General features: G+C 40.2%; 1 protein-coding gene across 9 annotated transcripts in view; it reads right to left on the bottom strand.

Annotated features, from left to right (window-relative positions):
• ERC2 (ELKS/RAB6-interacting/CAST family member 2) overlaps nucleotides 1-19899 on the bottom strand; it is a 1114913-nt gene that overhangs the window by 583181 nt on the left and 511833 nt on the right. For 6 of the 9 annotated variants that reach the window (XM_038740432.1, XM_038740438.1, XM_038740435.1 and 3 more), the window contains one exon: nucleotides 14016-14027. The exons of the other annotated variants lie outside the window; for them this stretch is intronic. In XM_038740432.1, coding sequence (XP_038596360.1) covers nucleotides 14016-14027 — 12 coding nt within the window. The remainder of the gene's footprint in view (nucleotides 1-14015; nucleotides 14028-19899) is intronic. 9 annotated transcript variants of the gene reach the window in all.

Raw genomic sequence — 19899 nt, 5'->3', positions numbered from 1 at the left:
CTCTTTACACCATAGATCTCATCCTTCTAAAGCCAACCTACTCAGTGTTTCTCATTCTCGTACCTCAATGCCGACCTCTTGCATATACCCTCTGATCTGACAAGAACTCCCTTCCCCTTTGGCCAACCACTGTTTTCCCCATCTCCAAGGCCCTTGTTAAGCGCTTACTATGTGACAGGTGCTGTACTAAGCCCTGGAGTAGTCAGGTTGGACACTGTCCCTGTCCCATATGGGTTTCACAGTCTTAATCCCTATTTTACAGTTCAGGGAATGGAGAAACAGAGAAGTGAGATGACTTGCCCAAGGTCTCACAACAGACAAGTGGTGGAGCCAGGATTAGAACCCATGACCTCTGACTCCTGAGCCCATGCTCTATCCAATAGGCCATGCTGTTTTCTCTTGTTAAATCATATATCCTCCAAGAAGCTGTCCCTCATTAATTTCTGATCTACCCACCCAACATTCCTGCCTAATGTCACTTCAACACTTCCACATCACCTAGGCCCTTGGGTATCACACAGCCCCAACCCAAATGGTAGCACTTATGTATATATCTTTAAACTCTGTTGCTTCCTCCTACCTGTAATTTACTTTAGTGTCTGTCTCCCCCCCAATAGTTTCTAAGCTCCTTGATGACAGGTCCCTTTTTGCATCTCAAGCATGACAAACAGGATCGAGCACATTAATAATAATAATAATAATAATGATGGCATTTATTAAGTGCTTACTATGTGCAAAGCACTGTTCTAAGCGCTGGGGAGCTTACAAGGTAATCAGGGTGTCCCACGGGGGGCTCACAGTCTTAATCCCTGTTTTACAGATGAGGTAACTGAGGCACAGAGAAGTGAAGTGACTTGCCCAAAGTCACACAGCTAACAATTGGTGGAGCCGGGATTTGGACCCATGACCTCTGACTCCAAAGCCCGTGATCTTTCCACTGAGCCACACTGCTTCTCTTTTACTCCGACAGTGAAGAAAGGCTAATACAGGGAACCTTCACCTCTGACACGACTGAGCCATATTTTCATGAAGAAATTTTAGTAGCTTGTTGAGAGGAGTGAAGCATGAAGGCAGAGGTATAGTGGGAGAGAAGTGAAGATAAGGGGGAAGTGTTGCATATAAAGACAAAAACTTGTGCAGAGGATTATGTGCATTCTGCCCTCCTTGCATGCATATCTGTGGGAATGTTTTCAGATCCAGGTGCTTTCCCAATTTCCATGGCTCTCTCTACAATTATAGTGCAGACCATGAATGCCCATTTGGCGACTACTTTATGCCTTTTAGGACCTCTTCCTTGATGATAGAAAACTGAATAGATTACCCTCTCTATAGGATTCCTTCCTTATGTCTGGTAAGGGTGGAGTCATCTACAATTTTCAGTGGTGTTTCAGGTTCTTCAGGAATACCTGAAAGTAATTTATCTGATGTCTACAGCATAGAATGGGATCACTTTTGACCCTGACATTCCACCACTAGTCAAGCATGCCCCTTAACATGATCTGCATGTCTGTTGACCTCTCTTTTGGCATGATCATAAGAAACTGCAAGGCGATGATAACCATTTTTTTCTTTGCTACAATTTTTTTTTTTAATTGGAATGGTTTTCCTCTAACTAGCCCAGGTGAGTCTCTTGGAATACTCTGATCCTTGATGACTGCCTACTGGCCAGGATCTTGGAGAAATGCCTACTTGTTGTTTACACTGCTATTTGTAGATACTGTTTCTTGCTTCCAGCCTGTTTTCTGAGGTGTCCAGGATCTTGGCCCTGACTCTTTCGACATCAATCAACTGTCTTAGTTTCCTCATATGAAAAATGGGTGGGCAGAGGAGTAACAAGATCAACCACATGAGGATTACTAACCCTCAGGAATGACCCAAGCCTTTGATGAAAATCATGGTTTTGAAACCATGTCTAGTTAATCTATAGGGTCACGTTAAGGAAAGTGATGTGAGGAGATTATGTTAGTGGTTGCAGTTTGGAAAAGCATGCTTTGCTTCTCAGGGAAAAGTAGTTAAAGGGTTGTAGGGTTTATGGGGCCTTCTGGAAGTCATCCAGTTCATCCCCATGCTTTCAATTAGACTCACACCCAACCTAAAGCCAGATTGATAAGTATCTGTCTGGAAATCAAAGAGGTTCCGAGATGGGAAAGTCTATCATCTGTCTCTGTAGTGCCTTCCAGGGTTTAACAATTTATTTATTCATTAATCTGTACCTGTTGAACGCCCACTGGGTGAAGATCCCTGTACATGGGGTGGAATCAAGGGGGTCAGTATTTAAAGGCGATAAGGGACCAGTCTACCTCAGAATGAGCTCCAGACAGAAAGAGGGCAGCAGGCAGAGATGAAGATAAAACAAATGTATTACTGGAATGGCAGTGATTAGTGGGTGCCGTGCAGGACAGGAGGAAAAGAATGCTACTGGTGAACCAACAGAATTTGGTCAAATAATGATTTCCAGTAAATAAACTGGAGTGCTCCTGGCTGCCAATACCCTCCTACTTAGTTCCCCTACCTCTGCTGCCCAGTGACTACAAAGTCAGAGGCTATGTAGTCAGAGCCCAACCTCCTAGCCCAGCACCATTCCTGATTGGCAAGGAGTCAAGGAAGAGGAGAAAGAAGAATGGGTCCTAAAGCCAGCAAAGAACCTCGGCCCAGGAACCCTCAGAGGGAGAGGGAGGAGTTAACATGGACGAAGTAGGAGGGATGAGCCCCACTCCAGGCCTGCAGGCACGCACTCCATGCACACTCCTAGGGGGCTCACCCACCTCAGCATTGGGCTCCGGGGATATTTGTAGGGCTGGAGGAGGGGGACGGAGATCACTCTCTGCAGCCCGTGAAGCCAGATGCTGCCGCAGCTCCCTCAGTGGCAGTAGACAAGGCAGCAAAAATATTCACCAGTGGGCTTGGGAGTCAGAGGTCATGGGTTCTAATCCTGGCTCCACCACTTGTCAGCTGTGTTACTTTGGGCAAATCACTTAACTTTTCTGTGCCTCAGTTCCCTTACCTGTAAAATGGGGATTAAGACTGTGCGCCCCACATGGAACAACCTGATTACCTTGTATCTCCCTCAGCGCTCAGTACAGTGCTGGGCACGTAGTAAGTGCTTAACAAATACTATTATTATTATTATTATTATTCTGAAACCACTTCAGCTCCAGGAGGCCTTCCCTGATTAATCTCCCATCTCTCTACCCTATCAGCACATCAGCACTTCTGCACTACCTAAGCACTTGGGAATCACCCTCCTCCCTATCTTATGTAAATACCATTAAACTCTGTTCCTTCCCCCTACCTATAATTTATTTTAGTATCTGTCTCTCCCACTAGATTTTAAGATCCTTGTGAATAGGAATCATGTCTGCCAACTATATTGTACTCTCCCAGGCACTTAGGACCTTGCTCTGCATAGAGTAAAGCACTTAATAAATGCTATTGATTCATTGAAGGTAGTCACCACATTTTCTGACTGCTGTATATCAGACTGATTTATTCATTCATTCATTCAATCGTATTTATTGAGCACTTTCCGTGTGCTTTATCTTTTGCTGTTTTCCAACTGACCACTGCTATGTCCTTTGAGGTTTAGATTCATTGAGTGTTTCAAGTGATCCTTCTATCCATCCTCTTAAGGGTTAGCCAATTTCAGCATACCATAAGCAGTCGTCTATGCACTGTATTGTATTCCACTGTCCTTCACATATCCAACCCAGGAAAAGAGTGATAAAAATAACAAGGCCTTAGTACAGTGTTCTGCACATAGTAAGCGCTCAGTAAATACCATGAATTTATATCATGATATATTGTTGCAATATATATATGATATCCTCAATCCAGTGGATTTATGTTTCATATTTTAATATTTGTAAAATGATCTCAAAAGAAATATTCTAATCTCCTTAGAGAAAAAAAATTAATATAAACCCAATATAACAGTACAGATAATGAGTATATAAAGTGACTGAAAATGTAAAAGTCAGCACCACCTTAATGAGTGATAAAAAAGCACTAAAAAATCTCTAAACATATTCACACAATAGAAAAAAATGACAACTATCTGCCATTTATCTAATAAATATTTTCATAGCAAGATTATGTTGTGTCTGGGCATAGTTTAGTATATCAGAGATCTTTCTCAACGCTCATTATTATAACTCCCTCAGTTTTTTCCTGGTAATTATCTGTGAACAACATATCATACTGTCCTTGGAACCATCAAACTGACATTTGACAAAACAGCAGAAGGCTATGAAGTTAAATTTAAAACTCCCTTTCACTTCATCTCACATGTCACACTGTGGCTTAACCTACCACATAAATACTTGAGATGACCAACAATGACCAAATGATGATAAAATTTCCTTCATATCTGAGAAAACTGGAAATGATTTATACTTGCTGTTAGTGCTTTAAATGACAAAACTCTTTTAATATATCCTGAAATTCATTTTCAAATAGTTCCCTTGAAATCATTGCCTTTTTTGCCTCATATTACACCCTGCAGTAAATTTTGCTTATTTCTTTATAATACAAATGGACCCAACATTACATTTCATGGTTTGTAAATTCCCTTTAAAAGGCAACACCGACATTGTATACACAATCCCCATGTATACCTAAAAGGATACATTGGGCAGCAATGTATAATTCTGGAGAACTATTAAAACCCTCAGAACATCAGTGATGTTTTGAACCTAAAGCAGAGCCATTAATTATTTACTGATCAGCTGAAATGAGAGTCTAGTGACGGAAATTTTGGCAAGACACATTACAGACTAAGAAACATTGAATAATGCCAGGACTTGGTTGCTGATGCTAGAATGAGAAATTCATGGGAATGATCTGATAATAATAATAATAATAATGGGATTTATTAAGCGCTTACTATGTGCAAAGTACTGTTCTAAGCACTGGGGAGGTTACAAGGTGATCAGGTTGTCCCTCGTGGGGCTCACAGTCTTCATCCCCATTTTACAGATGAGGCACAGAGAAGCTAAGTGACTTGCCTAAAGTCACACAGCTGACAATCAGTGGAGCTGAGATTTGAACACATGACCTCTGACTCCAAAGCCCGTGCTATTTCCACTGAGCCACGCTGCTTATCGTGAGGATGGACTTAGGTTGGTACCCAAAACATTGAAAAGGGCCACTTATGAGTTGGAGACTACAGTTGACAATTGCTGGGCTCTTAGAATCCAGCCAGACCAAAAGTCAATCCAGATATTGGAAAGTGTAGTCCCATGTGGTCCAGGTGATAATGCCAGGGATAGGTAGGGAGAGACTTGCTATGAAGAGCCCGGGAAATGTCATGAAATGTGCTGATGTAACAATTGCCATGAAATTACAAATTGTCAACTCTATGATGTTTCCAGTGACAATGTATTGATCTGAAAGCTGGACACTGAAAAAACAGGATAGAAAGAACTTTTGAAATGTGGTGTTGGAGAAGGCTTTTGTGAATACCATGGACTGCCCGAAAAACAAACAAATGGATTTTAGAGCAAATTAAATCAAAGTGGTCTTTGGAAGGCCAAATAACTCGACTTAGATCAGCATATTTTGGACACATAATTAGGAGGACTAATTCTCTGGAGAAGACACTAATGCTAGGAAAAGTCCAGGGAAAATGAGGAAGAGGCAGACCAGCAGCTAGATGGATAGAGACCATAACAACGACAACGGAAGAATCATTAGAAAGGTTGCAGATTATGGTAGGGGACAAGACGTTCTGGAGAAAGTATATCCGCGGAGTTGCTATGAATCAGAAATGACTCGAAGGCACTTAATAATAACTCCCACTGTAAATGGAAGAAAAACTCCCACTGTTCTAATTCTTCCCTTACTTTCACTTGATAGTCCCTTCAGATGATTTAGGCTCCTCCAGAGCTACTAATGAGAGATGGCTTTGCCCAGTAACCGGGGTTTCTTGCAACAATATATGGTAATAAAGCTCTCATCTGCACATGCTATTCTCCCCTTACTGTATGCCCCACACATATACAGTACCTTATATAGAAGGTATCACAGTATCTACTTGTAATTTATTTTAATCTCCCCCATTAGATTGTAAAATCCTGAAGGGCAGGGGTCATTTCTGCTAACTCTATTGTACTCTCCCAAGCATTTGTACACTGATCTGCATAAAATAAGTTCTCAGAAAATACTATTAAATGATTAAACAGTTATACAATCACTATTATGAAACAGCAACCATTGAATAAGGGTTACCTCCTAAGAAGTCACTTTACATAATAATAATAATTATGGAATTTGTTAAGCACTTACTACATTCCAGGCACTGTACTAAGTGCTGGAGTGGATACAAGGAAATCGGGTTGGACACATTCCCTGTCCCATACAGGGCTCACAGTCTTTATCCTCATCTGTAAAATGGGAACTTTTTACAGATGAGGGAACTGAGGCACAGAGAAATGAAGTGGCTTTCCCAAGACCACACATCAAGTGGCAGAACCAGGATTAGAACCCATGACTTTCTGAATCCCAGGCCCATGCTCGATCTAGTATGCATGTGAGGAGAAGCAGCGTGGCTTAGTGGAAAGAGCATGGGCTTGGGAGTCAGAGGACGTGGGTTCTAATCCCAGCTCCGCCACTTGTCTGCTGTATGACCTTGGGTAAGCTGCTTAACTTCTCTGTGCCTCAGTTACCCCATCTGTAAAATGGGGATTAAGACTGTGAGCCACACATGGGACAACCTGATTACCTTGTATCTATTCCAGCACTTACAACAGTGTTTGGCACATAGTAAGTACTTAACAAATACCATGATTCCTATTATGCCATAGTGCTCTTCTGCACTGGGGTAGATACAAGATAATCAGGTCCCAAATGGGGCTCACCTTTTAAGTAGGAGGGAGAACAGGTATTGAATTCCTATTTTGCAGATGAGGGAACTGAAGCACAGAGAAGTTAAGTGACTTGCCTGAGGTCACACAGCAGACAGATGGCAGAGCCAGGATTAGAACCCAGGTCCTCTGACTCCTATGCCCATCCTCTTTCCACTAGGCTATGCTGCTTCCCAATCATGTCTCCACCAATCAAACAATCATGGTATTCATTGAGTGTTTATTATGTGCAGAGCACTGCACTATGTGCTTGACCTTTCCTGATTAATCTCTCATCTTCCTACCCTATTTTCCCCTCAATAACACTTCAGCATATTTGCATCACTTAATGATGAAGATGATGGCATTTGTTAAGCACTTACTATGTGCAAAGCACTGTTTTAAGTGCTGAAGGAGGGGAATACAAGGTGATCAGGTTGTCCCACGTGGGGCTCACAGTCTTAATCCCCATTTAACAGATGAGGTAACTGAGGCAGAGAGAAGTTAAGTGACTTGACCAAAATCACATAGCTGACAAGTGGCAGTCGGCATTAGAACCCATGACCTCTGGCTCCCAAGCCCATGCACTTTTCACTGAGCCACGCTGCTTCTCTTAAGCACTTGGGTACTCACCCCACCTCTTCCACAGCACTTTATGTATTCCCCTTTATGCTCTATTGATTCCTCTTATCTGTATTTTTTTATTGTCTATCTCTTCAGTCAGACTGTAAGCTACTTTTTTTTTGCAGAGATCATGTTCCCCAACTCAATTTTGCTTTCCCAAGTGCTTAATATAGTGCTCTGCAAAGACTAAATGTGCAAGAGATGCTACTGACTCAGTTTGAAAAAGATCCTCATTGTATGCAATTCTATTTTTCAAAATATACAGAACCATGAACCACTCATTCCAAAATGAATTATCCTTTAAAGTTTGTTATTCATTGATTTAATTATTCAATGTGGAAATTTCTATAAACATGCTATAATAACGAAGAAATTAATCATCATCATACAGATCCTATTTACCACAGCTTGCATAGCACTGCCAGAATTTGCATTCTACAGAACAACCTTCTCTGTGAAAGGAAATTAAATGTTATTTCCCCAAAAAGATTTCCCCTATCCCAAATCTATGTCTATCTCCCTTGTAGACTGTAAATTCCCTATGGGGAGGGATTACATTTACGGATGCTGTTATATTGCAGGTTCCCAAGAGCTTAGTTCAGTGCTCTGCACTATTGGATGGATTATATCTCCCTCCTTATTGACTCCCACGCACACTGCCTCACCAGTTGTTTCAAACATTTAACTCTCTCTTCAAACCCTCTGTCCTCCCGCATGGAGACACAGTGGTGTTGTCAATGGTGATGGGAAAGTCAAGTGGTCTAGTGGAAATCAATCAGTCAATCAATCAATCGTATTTATTGAGCACTTACTGTGTGCAGAGCACTGTACTAAGCGCTTGGGAAGTACAAGTTGGCAACATATAGAGACAGTCCCTACCCAACAGTGGGCTCACAGTCTAGAAGGGGGAGACAGAGAACAAAACAAAACATATTAACAAAACAAAATAAATACAATAGATAAGTACAAGTAAAATAAATAGAGTAATAAATATGTACAAACATATATACATATATACAGGTGCTGTGGGGAAGGGAAGGAGGTAAGACGGGGGGATGTAGAGGGGGACGAGGGGAAGAGGAAGGAGGGGGCTCAGTCTGGGAAGGCCTCCTGGAGGAGGTGAGCTCTCAGTAGGGCCTTGAAGGGAGGAAGAGAGCTAGCTTGGCAGATGGGCAGAGGGAGGGCATTCCAGGCCAGGGGGATGATGTGGGCTGGGGGTCGATGGCAGGACAGGCAAGAACGAGGGACGGTGAGGAGATTAGCGGCAGAGGAGCGGAGGGTGCGGGCTGGGCTGTAGTAGGAGAGAAGGGAGGTGAGGTAGGAGGGGGCGAGGTGATGGAGAGCCATGAAGCCGAGGGTGAGGAGTTTCTGCCTGATGTGCAGATTGATTGGTAGCCACTGGAGATTTTTGAGGAGGGGAGTAACATGCCCAGAGCGTTTCTGGACAAAGACAATCCGGGCAGCAGCATGAAGTATGGATTGAAGTGGGGAAAGACACGAGGATGGGAGACAAGAGAGAAGGCTGATGCAGTCCAGACGGGATAGGATGAGAGCTTGAACGAGCAGGGTAGCAGTTTGGATGGAGAGGAAAGGGCAGATCTTGGCAATGTTGCGGAGCTGAGACCAGCAGGTTTTGGTGACGGCTTGGATGTGAGGGGTGAATGAGAGAGCGGAGTCAAGGATGACACCAAGATTGCGGGCTTGTGAGACGGGAAGGATGGTAGTGCCGTAAACAGAGATGGGAAAGTCAGGGAGAGGGCAGGGTTTGGGAGGGAAGACAAGGAGTTCAGTCTTGGACATGTTGAGTTTTAAGTAGCGGGCAGACATCCAGATGGAGATGTCCTGAAGGCAGGAGGAGATGCGAGCCTGGAGGGAGGGGGAGAGAGCAGGGGCAGAGATGTAGATCTGGGTGTCATCAGCGTAGAGATGATAGTTGAAGCCGTGGGAGTGAATGAGGTCACCAAGGGAGTAAGTGTAGATCGAGAACAGAAGGGGACCAAGAACTGAACCTTGGGGAACCCCCACAGTAAGGGGATGGGAGGAGGAGCCTGCAGAAGAGACTGAGAATGAACAGACCTGGGAGTTGGAGAACCTGGTTCTAATCCTGGCTCTGCCACTCATCTGCTAGGTGACTTTTGTCAAGTCACTTAATTTCTAGACTGTAAATCTGCTGTGGGCAGGGATTGCCTCTCTTTATTGCTGAATTGTACTTTTCAAGAACTTAGTACAGTGCTCTATACACAGTAAGCACTCAATAAATATTATTGAATGAATGTATGAATTAATTAATCAATTCTCTGTCCCTCAGTTTTCTCATCTGTAAAATGGAGATTCAATATCTGTTCTCCCTCCCATTTAGCATCTGAGCACCATGTGGGACAGGGACTGTGTCCAACCTGATTATTTTGTATCTTCCCCAGGACTTAGTAGAGTGACCTGCACATAGTAAATAAATACCATCATTAAACGGAGGGCAGGTTTTGGGTGGGAAGATGAGTTCTGTTTTGAACACATTACTTTTGAGGTGTCAGGAAGACATTCAAGTAGAGATATCCTGAAGGCAGGAGGAAATGTGAGACTGCAGAGAAGGAGAGAGGTCAGGACTGAAGAGATAAATTTGGGAATCATCAGCATAGAGATGGTAGTTGAAGCTATGGAAACAAATGAGTTCTCCAATGGTACAAGTGTAGATGGAGAATAGAAGAGAAACTAGAACCAAGCCTTGAGGGCCTCTCACAGTTACAGGATATCTGAATTACAAGTGTGCTTACTTCAAACCTGCTGTTCTAAACTGAAAAATTAATAATTATAATAGTCTCATTTATAAATGTCAAAATGTACATTTCTGGATAGTTATAGTCAGAGGTTGATGAGCTAAATCACTGAAAAAATATTCTTGTGCAACATACCATCTCTAGAAAGAGAATTCAAACCTGATCAGACCTCAAATCAAAAAACGTATTCTTCTAAATTCCTAACACCAACACTGGCACCCAAAGAAAATCCAGTAAAATTCTGGTTTTCACAAGTTTTGCTTGGGTTTAAAATGATCTGATGCCGCAGGAAGAAAATGTGGGTTTCAGTTTAAAACTGAAATGCTCTTCAGATTTGTAGATGATTCTTCTGTCACATTTGTACTTTCCAAGCACTTAGTACAGTGCTCCATACACAGTAAGCACTCAATAAATACAATTGAATAAATGAATGAATAGGAAAAGTAAACTAAAAGGCCAGTTCTTGGAATACTCATTGTACTGAATCAAATGAAATACAGCTAGTTTCCTGTCTGGAGGTTGCATTCTTGATAAACCCTGTATTAAAGAAAACTTGCAATATCATCACTGATGCTCACCTCTCTCTTCTGCCTGCATCATATTCTATCAAGACTGTAGGACCTCTGTTTTTAATTTCCCAAAAGCATTCTATCCAAAACACATCACAGAAATGCACAGTACAGCAGAACAGAATGTATTTGTTACTGGTAAAATTCTTCTTCTCAAGTCACAAACTGCCTTACTCCAGTGGTCACAGGCACAGCCCTTATTATGGGGAAAAAAAACCCCATGGCATCATCTCTAATTTGGAATTTATGAATCACAGTAAGCTAAACTGGGTGGAAAAAATGGAAGCTATCAGAAAACAAGTATAGAAAGAATGAGATGCCCTGAGATGCTTTTCATTTTTTCTTTGGGTGATAGACTTCTGAAATCTAGTACTGACTTCATCTTCCACCAGAAAAATGAAAGGCTGTAGCATAACATTTTGCTTTGGGAAAACCTCACAAAGCTTATTTTTGTAAGAGTTTTTGAAGTGAAATATAACAATGTGCTAAGCCTGTTGCCAGGCAGGTGTAATTATCAACAAAGTCAGGTTTGCATGTGAACTATGCATGAGACTATTTATGGACAGATTCCCCCATAAAATGTGATGCACATGCACAAATAACCTCTGTATAAAATGAGTCCCAAAGACTTCATTTTTATGTCTAATTACGGCATATAATTATTTAGATACTATGCATCCATAACCTCATCTGTCATAAGTCTCACACTGTACTCTTAAACAGTTCCAAGAGGTGACCAAATTTCTCATAAAGTCTCACCCTGAGTGTACATGTATATGAAGTTTCTCTTTAGTTTGACAGAAATTTTGTTTACCCAGGTAGTTTGCTGAGAAAATCCTACGTAGTGTTAGAAATTTATCATATGCTAAACCCAATTTCTATATATTTAATTTAAAATAACAAATCTGTAAATTCAAGACTTCTCTACTGAAAATGAAAAAGAAGCAAATTTTAAAATTACTTGACTAAAACAGTGGTCAAGGCTAGATGAGGCTAAAGAACCATTAAAGTTTTCAAACAAACCCCTGTGAAAACACAAAACCCTTCATCATGAGATTTGAGATTAAGGAAAAAAAAACCAATGCTGAAAATCCTTGATTCATTTCAACGTTGTATTTTAATTAGCAAGCCTAGAAAGCGTTGGAAGAAAAGTATTTGGAATTCTGGGTAATCAAAACAGGTTAACCATGTCTCAAAGTCTTTGACTGGATTCCCCATCCCATAAGAACTTTTTCATTAACTCCGGAGTTCTCTTTGGAGGAAGCTAATAGGATAGCAAATGTCTGTTCTGCTTTACATGCTCTCAACATGATCAATTCACACTTCTCAAATTGATATATAACCTTTATTGAACGAAATCTGAGCGGGGATCAACTGTGACATTCTCTTCCCATCCTAGACCCCTCTTTAATTAATGATGCCCACCACACTTTAGAAAATCCATGTCTCAGCTTTAACTACTTTTCTGTTAAAAACAAAAACTACTTTAAGGCTGAGCCATATAAAGGCTACCAGAGTATAATGACAAACTCTAACCAGGCCTAAGGTGTTTGAAATAAAGGTGCTATTAGCTCAGTGGTTCACTACCAAAAAGGGCAAATTAAGACTTAATGAAGATGGGAGGGTAAAAAGGAAAAAAAGGAAAGAGTCAAGCAAAGGGAGACACTAAACAGAGTTAAGCTGATCCAAATGTCATGTGGAAACTAATTAAGGTGTCATTATCTCTAATGTTTCTCCTCTTAATTAGAACACAACACATTGTTACTCTTCCAGAAATATGGTCAAAAATGATTTGGCCCTTGATTTTACCTGCTCAATTAGGGCTTAGTTAACAAGCTCTCATTAGGACTATGGTTTGGATAGAATCAAGAATGATTAACCTTTGTACTGAATTTTGCTTAAAGAGATATCTGTGTGAAATCTGTGTGAAATTCAGCAACTGCACACAAATCTTTGCTATCTATTGGAATTGCTCCTGGCCTGGGGACATATTACCATATAAAACAACAACAACAACAAAAATAAAACCCAAAAGACATGTTCCAGACCTAAAGAGGGCATTGTCCTAAGTATTGTGCCTTCCTGGGTTGAACAAGGATCCTGGATTTGGCAAGGCCCCAGAAAAATGTATAAAGGAGATGGTGTGCAAAATGCCATAGAGGTTAAACTAAGGAGGGCTCACTTTTGCAACTTGAAAAGTGAACTGATGGGGCAATATGAGAGCAAAAGAGTCAGTTTGGTCATATTTGGGACAAAATTAAGTGTGTACAATTGTATGTTAAAATCAGTTTGCCCACACTGATAAGTTCATGAAATCTCTTCAAATGGGTTTGCTACTGGAAGATGACAACATCCCTTACCTGAAAAACAGCACTAAGACAGGCCCCTCAACTGATCAAATTGTGGCCTGGGCTATTATTCTTCAGCAGGGTGAAAAATGGAGACTGCATCTAGCTTCTTCAAGGAACAAAATAGGAAACCTGTATTTGGTTCTAGGGTACATTTTTTTTTTACCAGAAGTTTCAATTTTTCATTACTATTGAGGGGCTGCACCACCAATAGTTAACCCAGTGTAATGCTTGACTGCATTAGCTATACTTTAGGTAATTAAAGAATGTTTCACTACTAATAAAAATGATGTTAAAATCAAAACAGACAAGAACATGTGTGTACAATATGCGACTAACATATTGATAATTTTTAAGTTACTCTTTAAAGGAAATGTCATAAATCCTTCAAAACACTATGAATTATTAAGCATATTGTCTGAATATGTTTAAAGTATTACATTTTGCTTTTAAGTTGCAGTGGCACTGCCAGATCTCTTGTTCTTCCATGTTCAATTTGGAACACTGCACTCATGCTCTGGTGCTACATCTTGTATCAATCTGCACACAGTGCTTTGAAATTCTCAGGAGAAATTTGCTATATAGGTCCAAAATATTGCTATTATTATTATTACTATTATTGCTGCAACTACTAATTTAGAAAGCAATAATTTAATTTGGTGTCAGAACTGGACAGGTAACTCTCCAGCAATTGTTCATAATCTTTTCCTAATAAGCACACTCAGAATGAGCCATTTTAAGCATGAGATGAAAAATAGAGGAGTTGTCAGGGGAAAAACATTTCAGAAATATGTTAGGCAAAAGCAAGGAAATTTAGAAGGGAGTAGCATATGACAGAACAAGATAGCAGAAAGTACTGACCTGGAAGTCAAGCTGGTTGGAGCAAGGGTGAAACCAGCAAATTGGAAGAGAAACGGAAAAGGAGGGAGATAGCAAGAGAGAATAAAGGAAGGAAAAATATTAGTTTTAAAAAGACAGCCAGCAGATGTTATATTAGCAGACTTCATTACACAATGAAAAGCAATAAACTAACTTTTATCCTGATGTTACCTTGTGATGACCCTTGTAAGTTAGGCTATTGCAAAGTATACATCACAAGCCAAGTTCTACCCTCAGATGTATGAGTGAAACTCTCCCTAGTGGAAACCAGAGACATAGTCTTGCAGTCTAGGGGCAGCATTTGGACTTATTCTGGAAGAAATATGTATATAGACATGACTACCAGATACCTATAAACTTAAATTATTCAACAAATAGAGGTGTAAATAACTAAGGTATTATGCCTGGCAGCAAGCACTGGTGTTAAGAAGATGTTATCTGGATCAGCATGCATTGAATGTGTCATATTTTGAGAGGCATTTTTTTCTTTACCCCTGCAAACCCAAAGGAGCTAAACATTTTGGCTACACGTTCAAAGATTTTCATTTTAGATGTTCACAGAGTACTGTACCTAGAAATGATCAAAGACACTGTGAGTTTTTCACCACAAGGAAATGCAGTTCTTTCCAAACCTGAGAGCAATTTTTGGGGGATTCTGAAAATGAGGTTCATACTTCATCACTGAAAATATCCAGATGCTTGATAACTTATTTGTACAAAAATATCTAGCATGCCCTTCCAATTAGCCAACACAATAAAGTCTATTATGCCAAGCAAAAAATAGTCTCCCAAACTACCACAGGTGCACATTCTTTTCATGTGTCAGCTTATGAAATGTCCTTTTAAAAAACCCAACCGAATAGATTTACGAGATATCTGTTTATGTTCGTTCCCTGCATTTCCTCAACTGGGACACATCAGTCCTGAACAGAGGGAGATCACTACTCACACCAAAAAATAAAAATTGCCTCTTAAAACTAAGATTTCAGAATGAAATTTAAAATTTTGGAAACTTTAAATTAAAATTTCATAAGAAACAGAATTCATTTTTAGTTAAAATTCAATAGCTAGAATTGAAAAAGATCGGGGGCTTGAATTTCAGCTATCAGTCTTCTTTTTGTTGAACAGTTTAAAATCACTTCTAACTTGTTTTACTGGAACATGCTCACGTCCAATTACTATATTAAAAATATATTAAAAGGAAAACAAAAATTGGCAAAGAAGTGCATTCTGTGCTTCCAAATTTCAGATCATAAACTTTAAAGTATGAAAAGTATTTTTTTAAAGTACACATTTCTGGCTCAGCCAGCCATAAGTGCGCAGATTGTTGGACCATCATCCAAACATAGTAAACCTCTACCTCAGTGGCCATTACAGACATGGAGAATAGTCTCATTCCTGTAGAATATCTGTTAATAAAATTGACAGGCATGGACAATTTGCAACCATAATTATAAACTTTCATAACAAAGGATTCTGACACACTATTACAGCACTAGGCACTACATACTGAAACAAACTGTGTTTCTATATATATGTACACACTAATTGTGCAGTTTAGGTCACATTAAAAAAATACCTGAGCAATTTATTTAGTTATGATAAGAGATGCTCAACTGACCAACCACGGGTTTCTGGAGCCTACTTTTCTTTAATGAGAAATCAGAAATAAAAGCCAGGCTTTTACTTGAGTCCTGAATGCGTTAGTTTCTCTTTCACTCAAGGGACTTAATTCTTCATTAATTAAGCTGAATGATCTATGATGCTTCAATGAGTAATGAGGCTAAAATACAACTTTTCTGCCTCGTTCAAAATGTTTCTAGCCTAGGTAGAGTGGGCTGAGATGGTTGGAAAATTCATTTTTGACAAAGAGATTTGCCAAGAATCCTAAACTACCAATTCCTCAACTACTGAGGCGCTTACAAAATTCTGTGTAAATGTCTATTTCCAGGGGAAGTGGCCAATCTACAGGACAGTGGCTTCATTTAGCAAATCAGTATAAAGGTGGAAAAGGTTGGCAAACAAATGGGTAATATTTTATATTATAGCCATATGCCCTCTCAAAGTTGTAATTCTTAAATGTAAATGTAAATATTAATGTACTGAATAACTTTTTTTCCTAGAACGCTTATGGAAAAGGCAAGTGCATCTGTATGTCTCTCAACACCAGGGTCTACAGAGGTCTCTGAGATACAAAGAGAGATTCATGCTTATAAAAGCAATATAGTTAATGTATTTGCATATTAATCAGTGGAATTAAGATTGACTCTAACCCAACATCTTTCATGAAAATGATTGTCACTCCACATTCTTTTAGTCAACTGGCCAGTTTGAACAGTGTTAATATGTATTCTCATAGGTCCCATTAAAACTACAGGCCACAATTAATTTCAAAATCCGTTTTCAATTTCCAAATCACAGATTAACTTGTACATCTTCATCAATTATCCTGATGGTACACTGCTGAGAAATTGACCACTTTCGATATAACAAAGTACGGCTTTGTTACGCTGCCAACAAAATGAGATATTATGCAATTTGAAAGAGGCCACATCTCAGAGCAAGGAAGATGCTGGGGTTGGGATACACATGGAACCCAGCAGATAATGGATCTGAAAAACAGGATAGAGAACCTAATTTCCTGAGAAATCCCACACAATTCTCCCCCAACTCCCATCTGCTCTGGGGCTCGGGTAGAGATGTTGCCAAGTGAGTTGTCCTGCTGGACACGAGACAAAGGAGAAAAGGTAATAGGGACAAAGTCCATACTTTATGAATTGTGATACCTGGGAGGCATCAACTTTAAGAAAAGATAGGTACAGATAAAGAAAATTTTCAGAAAATGCATAAAGATAAATGTCTGTAAAATCACTTATTTTAATACATACCATATCATAGCAATAAAAATGCTAATATTCCTCATTGATTTAACAGCAAAATCTAGTTGGAAGCTGGTTTCTACTTTTAAAAAGCTTGCTGTCTGTACTTAAATGTATCCAGTACTTGATCTTGGTTATTGGGAATTTTAATAGAATCATTTATTAATGCTTGAAACAACCTAAAAAGGAGGGAAGTAACACTCTTTTCACCCCCATCTTATATCAGAGGAATCTGATGAACACCAAGCAACTACCCATATCATCCAGAGCGATTTAGCAGTGGAGTCAGTATTTAAGAGATCCCTGCTGTCCATCCAGGGGAGAGCACACTACTATGGGAATTAGGAGATTTGGGTTCTAGTCCTAGCTCATCCTGTAATGGCTAACGTGGGCCAAGACAATATATGTACTTCACAAAGTGTGACACTTCTGCCTGCCTAATAATATACTGTGCTCCAGTAGAAACCAGCAGGAACATGGCTGGCAGGGATGAAAGAATGTGAAAGGTAATGTGTATGCCACTAGCACTATCAATCAATTATATTTATTGAGTGCATACTGTGTGCAGAGAATTGTGCTAAGCGCTTGAGAGAGTGTAATATAATGGAGTAGGTAGACATTCCCTGTCCACAATAAGCTTTCACTCTAGAGGGGGAGACAGACATTAATGTAAATAACTTACGGATATGTACATAAGTGTTGTGAGGCTAAGGGAGGGGTGAATAAAGGGAGCAAATCAGCAATTCTGTGGAGAGTCTCAGCCTTGAAGTTTCAAGGCTGGGGCTTATCTATTGCTTCTGATAAGTGACTCCATCATCATCGTATAATTGGATTTATCTGCTTGCCATTGGATTCATCTGCTTGCCATAATTTAAGGATTTATGATAATTTGATAATTTATGCGATTGATCTATTTCTAGTAGTTTGTTTTTTTTAATGACCACGTTTATTATTCTAGTGACTGCTCGAACTCCAATGGAGTAATTTTGACCCAAATTTTTTAGCACTATTAGACAGTGGCAAAAGTTTCACCATCTGCCTTACATTTGAACTGAATTTTGAGTGTCTCTTGTTTTCCTTTGGTAATAGTCGTCTTAAAACCTTTGGATAGTAGGTTCTAACAGGTTGATTAATCAATAAAGAGACAACTTCTTCCCTTTCTATATTTAATCATGTTTATTGTACTTGCTTTCAGGAACAAATAAAACATTCCTAGTCACTACTTGTATCAGCAATGAATTTTAAGTCCTTAGGTACTTTCTAGCATATCCATAGCTACAGAATTACTTTTCACTCACCAGATTTTATTCTGTTTTCATTTCAGCACTACTACTGTGCTGTGCATTTTTATTGATTATTGAGTTGATGAATCTTTTCTTAGAGATTTCTTTATATTTACTTATTTGTGCTTCTATTTATAAGATTTACTATGTGCATGTGCAACTCCTGTTCTGTTTTTTAAGCTGCTTGCTGTCTGTGCTTCTATTCCCTCTATAGAGCTTCCTTTTAAAGGTATTGGTAGTATCCTTACAGCAACTTTTCTTATTTTCAGAGCTGCTAACAAGGCAAACCCTCCCCAAAGAGAAAGGCATATTTATTGCATAATTAGATTGTCTCAGTGGCAATGCTTTCTGAAAAGGGAGGGTCTCTAGTGCTTTGAACCATCCTTTTGCAGTGGAATAATGGATTTAGACCTCTTTGCAATATGAAAGGAAAACATTTGATTATCTAATAAGTCATAATCCAAGTCCACTGTAAAACAAAGAGATTTTCATTGAAGAACAATAAAACTTCAAATTCACATATTGTATAAAAATATACATTATTGCTAGGACTCCAGGAAGTGTGTCTGCACTGAGTGAAAATTTATCTTCTGTGATCCAAGATATTTTAAAACTTATCTGTAAGGCTAAGTGAAATTTATTTCAATGCATTTGCCCGTCCCTTTATTTTGGGACTGGATGAGTTAGGCCATTAGCAGATAACCACTAGTTAGGGATCACCAATTCACTCTGAATCATACACTAACGACTTGGGAACAGTCATCCATTTACTCTGGAGATCACCCCAGCTAGAATCTGCTGGGTCCCCACCCACTAGAGGAATCGCCATAGATTGCTGTGTGCTCCAGATCAGCTTCTACTGCTCTGGACATCCCTGAACAGCCTAACCTCCCCATATCCTCTCATCTCTTCCCTCTAGCCACCCCACCCCTGCCCCCCATGTACAGCACCCCCTCCTCATCCCCCTTAGCACTCTTCCATCCAACCTCTCCCCACCCCTCATGCCATCCTCACCTCCCTTTGCTGTCGCATTCCTATCTGCCAGGCCCCATCCACTCACTCCAAATCAACCCTTTCCTACCCTTTTCACCGATGTCTGCACCTCCCCTCCACTGCCTCAGCTAAATTCAGCCTATGCAATCCCCACTCCATAATGGGAAATCTTCCCTTCATTCTTGACCTGTTCCTGACCCAATCACTGTTCCTCACCCAAAAACTGTTCCTCCTTGTCATCAGTGAAATCTGGCTTGCCCCAGATGACAATGTCTTCCCTAATGCTCTCTCTAGAGGGGGCTTCGTCATCTCACACTCCCCAAGACTCCCTGGGAAGGAGAGAGGAATTGGCTTCCTTCTTTCTCCTCAATGCCACTTCTGCACCATCCCATCTCCTCCCATACCTCTCTTTGCCTTCCATTGACGCCCCCATCATCTGCATCCACCACCCAGTTACTGCACATAGTAATCTACTATCCCCCAGACCGCTCCTCCAACCTTCTGATCCATTTTGATCCCTTTCTTACATTACTTCTCTTTTTCTCCATCCCTACACTGATACTTGAGAACTTCGATATTCATGTGGATGTCCCCGGTGACCCTTCTACCATCCATTTCCACTCCCTCCTCAACTCCATTGACTCCTGGTCTTCCCCACCTCACCCACTCATCAACTGGGGTTTTACGCTCAATCTCATCACCTCTACCCTC

This window comes from Tachyglossus aculeatus, chromosome X1 (assembly GCF_015852505.1).
Source record: "Tachyglossus aculeatus isolate mTacAcu1 chromosome X1, mTacAcu1.pri, whole genome shotgun sequence".
In the NCBI taxonomy this organism is placed as follows: Eukaryota; Metazoa; Chordata; class Mammalia; order Monotremata; family Tachyglossidae; genus Tachyglossus; species Tachyglossus aculeatus.
Note: the sequence above shows the minus strand (reverse complement) of the source record. Positions and strands in the feature narration are given on the sequence as shown.